At 70.5% G+C, this 7366-nt stretch overlaps 1 protein-coding gene across 1 annotated transcript; it reads right to left on the bottom strand.

The window, feature by feature from the left end:
* Window positions 1-5126: 5126 nt before the first annotated feature.
* FOXL2 (forkhead box L2) lies at window positions 5127-7312 on the bottom strand. Its single transcript, XM_009477513.2, has one exon. It carries the CDS (start codon window positions 7228-7230, stop codon window positions 6313-6315), a length of 918 nt encoding a protein of 305 aa, XP_009475788.2. The 5' UTR covers window positions 7231-7312; the 3' UTR covers window positions 5127-6312.
* Window positions 7313-7366: the final 54 nt, after the last annotated feature.

Below are 7366 nucleotides of genomic sequence, written 5' to 3'. Positions count from 1 at the left end.
GCAGAGGCGGGAGCCCCGCCTGAGGCCCGGCTCCATCCCCAGCCCCCGGCCGCGGGCTGTGCCCAGGGCTGCCGGCGCCGCTGGCGGGGCTCAGCGCTGCGCCCGGGGCTCTGCAGCGCGCCTCGGGGCTCTCGAGTCTGGTTATCCCGGCCTCGAGTCCTGCAGTATTTTTTTCACCGTCTTCTATTGCCTAAGGCTGCCCGTGCCCGCCTGCACGGAGCTCGCTCCCTGCCTTTGAGGCTGGCCGGCCTCTCCTGCGAGCGGGCAGCACCGGACCCCGCAGGGCGGGCCGAGCCCCAGCGCGGGGGAAGGAGGGGTCCCCGCTCCCTGCCCGCTGCCCGCCCCGTCGGGCCGCCCCCCGGCAGCGCAGGGCCCGCGGCTGGGGCCAGGAGGCGGCGGGCGGGCTGGGACCGGCCCCGGGGCACCGGAGCTCGCGGCGCGCCCGACCGCCGGGGCGAGCGGCCGGGCAGCCGGGGCGAGCGGCCGGGAGCCGCGGCCGTCACACACGCAGAGCGGAGATTTTTTAAGTAACAGATGTACTTTTTATTTTTGAAACAAAAATATCGTTTTCGGCTTAACAATAGCCGGATCTCGCTGAATGAAGCCTTTGCATATTTTCCTGTTTTAATTGGTTGTATAATAAACAGTCCTGACCCTGCACTCTCTTTTCAATGAATTCAGGGTGAAACGCGGACCATGGGACTGGAAATGACTTTTTCACCACTTAAAACACGGACAAGAATACCAGGAATCAGGCGGTATTAAACAGCCGCACCGGCCGGGGCGGGAGGGGGGCGCAAGGTGAGAGCTCTGTGTGTGCGTGTGCCTCTCCTCCCGCAGCACGGCGACCGGCACCGTCGCCCACCCGCCCCGGGCACGACGAGAGGAACCGGGACGCCTCGTGGCGCGACCGTTCCCCTGGGGACCCCCGCGCCCCGCTGCCGGGCGGCTGCTCCCGCCGGGCCGCAGGTAGAGGGCAGCCCTGCTGTGCCGTGCCCTGCCGTGCCGTGCCGTGCCGTGCCGTGCCCTGCCGGCGGGTAGCGCTGCCGGCGCCGAGGGCTCTGCCACCCTGCGAGCCCGGCCAGGGCTCGAGGGCTGCGCAAAGGACCGGAGAGGAAGAAAAACCTGCCGCCGCAAAACAGCTCCCGGGCCCGACGCTGCCCCGGGGGCTGGAGGAGCCAGTGGAGCGATGGGAGCCCGCTAAGCCCCGGGGAGCAAACCCTTCCCTTGCCCCGAGGGCACGGGCAGCGCGCTCCCGCTCCGGCAGTGGCCGAGGCAGGCTGCTTCCACCCCCGCTCCGTGCAGGGAGAAAACGGCCCTCGCTCTTCTGCTTTCATCTCTCGCCAGCGTTGCATTAACCTGGGGCCTCTCCGGCAGGGCAGAGGCGGCAGCTCAGCCGGGACAGCGGCCCCGAGCCTCCCTGCCCCGGCTCCGGTCCCCGGAGCAGCCCCGCGGCGGGAAGCGGCCCGGAGGCCGGAGGAGGCTCCGTGCCGCGGTGCTGGCCCGGGGAGCGCGTCCCGCTCCGCGGAGCGTTCCTCCTGCCGGCGTTTATATAACGGGGAAAGGCCTTACACAACGCGCAAACCCAGCTCTTGTCAAGGGACCGGCGCTCGGCCGCTTGCTTTCGTAAGGGGCGGACGGGGCCGGGTGGCAGCGCGGCCCGGGGGCAGGTGGGGGCCGCAGGAGGAGCTGGCGCGGCGGCCCGGGGCGAGGGAACGCTGAGCCGCCGCGGGCACCCGCTGGCCCGCGCCGTTCGTGCCCACGGGGCTGCCTGCCCGTGGGGCCGCGGCAGCCCCCTTCTCCCGCCCAGCCGCTGCCGTCCCAAGTGCCGCTGTCCCGGGATGCGGGCCCGATGCTGCACAGCAGCAAGGCTGCCCGGTGGCCTGGGCCTGGGGACGCGGGGGGACAAGTCTCTCACGGGGGGCTCAGTCCCTGCGCGCCCACACCCGGGGGTTTGTTAGCGCACAGCGAGGTCCCCCGGCTCCCCGCCGGCCCGGTGCTTGCTGCCCAGCGAGCAGGGACGTGACAGCCGGCCCCCTCCCCAGGCCGGCGGGACCTGAACGGGAGGCCCGGCCGCTCCGGACAGCGGCAGAGGCCGCGCTGCTGCCGGCGGGAGCCGCTCTGCCCCACGCCGCCGCCCGACGGCGCCCGGCGAGCGCGGGCAGGCCGGCCCGGGCCGCCGGCGGGGCTCCCGCTCGGATTCCCCGGCCCCTCCGCGGAGGGCCGAGGGCAGAGCGAGGCGGCGCTGCCGGGGGCACGGCCGGTCTGGAGGCAGCCCGCGGCCCCGCCAGCCCCGTCCCGCCGGGCCCGGGCGGGGGAGCGGTCCGCACCGGGGCTGCCCGGGTGGTCCTGAGGGCAGGGTGGAGGGAGGGGGTCGCAGCCGTGCCCAGGACACGGCGGCTGTTTAATAAAGCACGCGCGTTTACATTCAGTGCAGCCTCTGTTTATAAAATACAGAAAACGATCGTGAAAACATCCTATGGGCGCGACGGCGGCCCCGGCTGACACGGGGACGCGCTGCTGCCGCGGAGCGGCCGGGGGGCTCGGGGCGAAGGCGAGCAGAGCCCCGGCCCGGCACAGGGAGCCGGGCAGACGGACAGGCCCCGGGCCGGCAGGACGAGCGGCCTCTCCTGGCTCTGCCTGCCCGCATGAAGGGCTCCGCGGCCGCGTCTCTCCCCCGTCGGGCCCAGGGCCCCGGGAGCCGTAGCGGAGCGAGCCACCGGTGGGTGATGGCTGGCCGGGGACGCCGAGGGCACCTTTGCCTGCTTCCAAGCTGCCCCACGCTCCCGCACCGCGCTCTCTTGGGAAGGGAGGCTCTCGTCCCGAGGCAGCGATTGCCCACCACCGAACGGCAGCCAAACGCGCTGCTCCCTGCCCCTCCGTATTGACACAGCCGGGTGCTGCTCACCCATCGCGGGCCCAGGCTCTCCCCAGCGGCGCCGCCGCCTGGAGACCCCGCGGAAACCGGAGCAGCCCCCGGGGCCGCACGGCCCTGCCCGGTGCCGGGCTGCCGCCGCCTGCCCCTGCACCCAGGCACCGCCAGCTATCGCTTCACCCAAAGCCAGCGAGGCCCCAGCCCGCTCCCGGGTGCTCGCCGAGGGCGCTGCAGCCCGGCCGAGCGATGGCAGGGCCCGGGAAGGGGCCCGGGGGAGATCCGCGGGGCTGTGCGGGGCCCGGGGCGGCGCTCCCGCCCTCCCTTCGCCCCGTGCCCACCGGCGGCCGGAGGGGTCTCCTTGGCGAGCTCGCCGTGGCCCCGATCTACCCCGCAGGAGACAAGCGGGAGTAGCAGTACCTATCGAATAAGCAACAAGCAGGCAGGGCCCTGAGCCCTCCGGCGCAAGGCTGCAGCCCAGGGGCAGGCAGCGGCCCGGCTGTCAGGGCCGGTGGCCGCGCTCCCGCTGCCTCCTCGGGGCGTGTGAGCGATGCCGCCTCTCCCTCCGCCGCCTGCTCCCACCCGAGGGCCCCGGGCAGGCCAGAGACCCCGAGCGAGCGCCCCGCTCCCGGCAGCGGCCGGCAGAGCCACGGGTGGCAAAAGCGTGAGTGGAGGCCGTGTCCCATGTGCGCTGGCAGCCCCGGGGCTGTCCGCCGCCCGATCCGGCCTTTCGCCTCCCGTTGGATTGGTGTTTGTGTAGGGGCCGGGCTCGCTCCTTCCCTCCCGGCCCCGGGGCAGCAGCTCGGTCCCGCAGCTCCCCGCCCGCAGCGCGGAGAGGCCGCGGAACGGGCGCTGGGCAGCGACGCCGTTTGCCGCAGCCCCGCGCCTCCGCCCGCCCGGGAGCGGAGCCCCTCGGCCGCAACCCCGCTCCCAGCGCCCTGCCGCTCGGGCCAGGCCCTGGGACCGGGGGCAGGGGGCACAGCAGCGCCTCCAGCCCGCAGCGAGGCCGGGCTGGCCCGGCGGGTGGCCCCGCAGCCCCTCTCCCCTGGCCGTGCCCGCCGAGCTGCGTCGCGGCAGAGAGGCGACTGGTCCCCACGTCCCCCCACTGATTTCTGCGACCGAGCTGGAGGCCGCCGCTTCCCTCCATGCAGGGAGCCTGCAGAAGACCGCGGCGGAGAGCGTCAGGCAGCCGGGCAAGGCCCTGTCTGCACCCAGCGCCCGCGGGTCACGTCTCCCGTGGGCCCCGCCGCAGGCCCCCGGCAGCGGGAGGGGAGTGCTCACCCCCGGTACCGGGTTTCGCCCCTGGCACCCGCTCTCCGGGGGAGCGAGCTGCCCGCGCAGCCCGGAACAAGCGGAACACCCGCATCCCCGCTCCCGCCCGCGGGACAGCAGGCCTGGCCCTGCTCGGCGTCCAAGGGGACCCGCTGCGCCCCGGGCCGGCACTGGGGGGGGCGGCCCGCCGCCCCGTCCCCTCCTGAGCACCCAGGCGCCCGCGCAGGGGCCGCTGCCTGCGGGCGAGGCAGGCTTTGAAGCGGGGCCCAGGCCCCGGGAGTGCCGCTGCCGGAGCCACCGGCCCGGCGAGGAAAGCGACGCCCGCCAGCGGCTCCCAGCACCGGCACCGGCCGGGGCCCAGATGGGGCGCGGGCCCCGCCGCAGCGCGGCCGGGCCGAGCCCGAGGCGACGCGGGGCTGCGCTGTGTCACCCAGCGCCGCGGCCCCGAGCAGGCGGGGAAGGAACGAAAGCGGAGCCGGGGCCTGTGGCGGGCGCAGCCCCCGGCACTGCCCGGAGGGCTCTGCCTCCCGGCGCCCCGGGAGGGCCGGGCCCACGGGCGAAGTGCTGGCGGCTGTCCGCGCCCCGGAGCGGAGGCGCTCCCGGGCCCGCCCGCCCGCCCGCGGTGCCATCGAAGCGGTCCCCGCACCTCCGCGGCGGCCGCCCGGACAGCACCGGGGCGCCGGTCGGCGCGGCCGAGAGGCGGCCCCGCCGGACCTCTCCCGACGGTGCGCGGCCCGCCACGGCGCTCACCGGAGCCGACACGCCGCCCGAGCGCAGCCCGCGTGTTCACCGCAGCGGAGCCGGCGTGGGCGGCCGCGGAGAGCACGGCAAGGCCGCTGCCGGGCGGGGGCCGGGAGCCGTGCCCGCCGCCCGGAGCCGGGCGGGCAGCGCGGAGCGGCCCCGGCACACGGGGCCCGCCCGGTGCTCTGCTGCCGCTTCGCGATGCCGAGCGCGGAGGAGCGGAGTGAAATAAAACGGTACGGAAAGAAGGAAAGGCATTTTATTGGAGACTTTACAATGCTAGAAAGTACAATAAAAGTGCTAGTTCACTCTAGAAAAGTTGGTCCCAAAATGGTACTACGCCACAGCATCTATCAGCTTACATAAACATTTATAAAATCGCTATGAACTGGCCCCTGGATTATAAACGCTATTTTTTTTTTCACATTAATCTATGTAAAATTGAAGGATCAAAACGTTTTAAGAAAAAGGGCAAGCATTCAAAAGCAGAACCTACCGGAAAATCCATTTTGGGCCAGGTTTGGGGTCGAAAAATACGAAGATAGTTTTAACTTTCATTATTAATAACAATATGCACACGGAAAAATATTCCAATTTATAGGAAACCGTCTTTTTTTTATAACATCAAAATATTTTTTTTAGACCTGTATAAAATTACTTTTAAGACCTCAGAGGACATTGTCTTCTTTAAAAAATATATTTACCGTTGCCGAAACGTTTCACGAGTGACCCTGGCGGGTTTTGTTTGTTGGTTTCTAATAACCAGCAATATCGCACATCTCCTGCTGTTGCAGCAGTCCCCACGTAAGTACTATTTTGACGAAAAGCCACAGCTCGGAAGAAGCGCAGTGCTTTGCAGACCGAGGAAGAAGAAAGAGAAGATGAAGAGGCGGAGGAGGACGAGCACCGCGGGCACACGGCAGCGCCTAGGCCCCGCCAGCCCCGCGCCGCCACGCGCGGAAATGCCTCCGCTATTTACAAGCTCCGCTTTACTCTTCCCAAGGCTGAGCCCGAAAAGATTACGGCCGGGTTACACCGGAGCAGAATTCTGAGGGCTAAACAGCCTGATTTTAATTACATGCTTTCCCCCCGCGACCCCTCACAAACAAAGACACGAGCAGAGAAACGAACGTAAATCCGAGCTCGCCCCGAGGCAGCCGGCCCGGCCACCCGGCGCAGCCCCGCTGGGGAAGCTCCCACACTTACACCGCCTTCTCCTCACCGTAGGACGGCTCCTGCACTTAGACTACACGCGGAGCAGGGCTACTATTTTCCCACCGCAACAGTTCGGGCACAGAGAGAGGAGAGCCCGCAGCTAGAGAGGAGGAGGAGGAGAGACACGAGAGCGCCGGAGAACGCGGCGGGATGGGCGAGGGGCAGCGGGCCGGGCAAGGGCAGGTCTGTGGCGGCGGCCGGCCGGAGCCTCCCTAGATGTCTATGCGGGAGTGCAGGGCGCTGTGTTTGCTGTCGTGCTCCCAGTAGGAACAGTGCATCATGGACAGCTCGGCGGGCTGGCGGGCGCAGGCGAACTGGAGGCCGGCTCCGTTCGCCGCCGGGGCCGCGGGCGGCGCGGGGCTGGCGGGGCTGAGCTGCTGGGGGTGGTGGGCGTGCGGGTGGTGGTGGTGGCCCATGCCGTTGTAGGAGTTCACCATGCTGGGCAGCGCCATGCTCTGCACCCGCGAGTAGGGACTGTAGGACGCCGGGCCCGACAGTCCTTTCACATTGACGGGGCTGACGTTCCCGCCAGACATCTGGCAGGAGGTGTAGGGCATGGGCGCGGGGGGCTGCGCCAGCGGCCACGAGTTGTTCATGAAGGTGGACTGCAAGTACTTGGGTGGGGAGAGGTAGCCGTAGCTGTCGGGGCTGAAGAGGGTCTTGCCGGGCTGGAAGTGGGTCGGGGGCGGCCGGAAGGGCCGCTTCATCCTCCGTCTCCTGCGGTAGTTGCCCTTCTCGAACATGTCCTCGCAGGCCGGGTCCAGGGTCCAGTAGTTGCCCTTGCGCTCGCCGCCGCCCTCCCGGGGCACCTTGATGAAGCATTCGTTGAGGCTGAGGTTGTGGCGGATGCTGTTCTGCCAGCCCTTCTTGTTCTTCTCGTAGAAAGGGAACTTGCTGATGATGTACTGGTAGATCCCAGACAGCGTGAGCCTCTTCTCCGCGCTCTCCCGGATGGCCATGGCGATCAGGGCCACGTAGGAGTAGGGGGGCTTCTGCGAGGGGTCCGGCTTCTCGGGGCCCTTCTCGGCGCTCAGCTCCTCCTTGCCCCGATCCGGCTCCTTGCTGCCGCCGGTGTCACGAGCCAGCAGCGCCACCGTGTCCTCCTCGCCGTCCGGGTAGCCGCTCATCATGGTGCCCCGCGTCCGCCGCCCCGCCGCCCGGGGCGCGCAGCGCAGCGCCGCGCGGTGCCGAGCGCTGCCCGCTGCAGCGGTGCGCGGAGCCCGGTGCTGGCGGCCGTCCCGCCCCGCGCCGGCCGGGGCCGGGGCC

The sequence above is a fragment of the Nipponia nippon genome, unplaced genomic scaffold, assembly GCF_047370975.1.
Source record: "Nipponia nippon isolate SJK-2023a ecotype South Korea unplaced genomic scaffold, ASM4737097v1 scaffold_7, whole genome shotgun sequence".
Taxonomy (NCBI): domain Eukaryota; kingdom Metazoa; phylum Chordata; class Aves; order Pelecaniformes; family Threskiornithidae; genus Nipponia; species Nipponia nippon.
The sequence above is the reverse complement of the archived record's forward strand: the minus strand, read 5'-3'. Positions and strand labels throughout refer to the sequence as shown.

Coding starts and splice junctions, on each gene's coding strand:
- FOXL2 (XM_009477513.2), bottom strand. CDS start 7,230: ATGATGAGCGGCTACCCGGACGGCGAGGAGGACACGGTGGCGCTGCTG.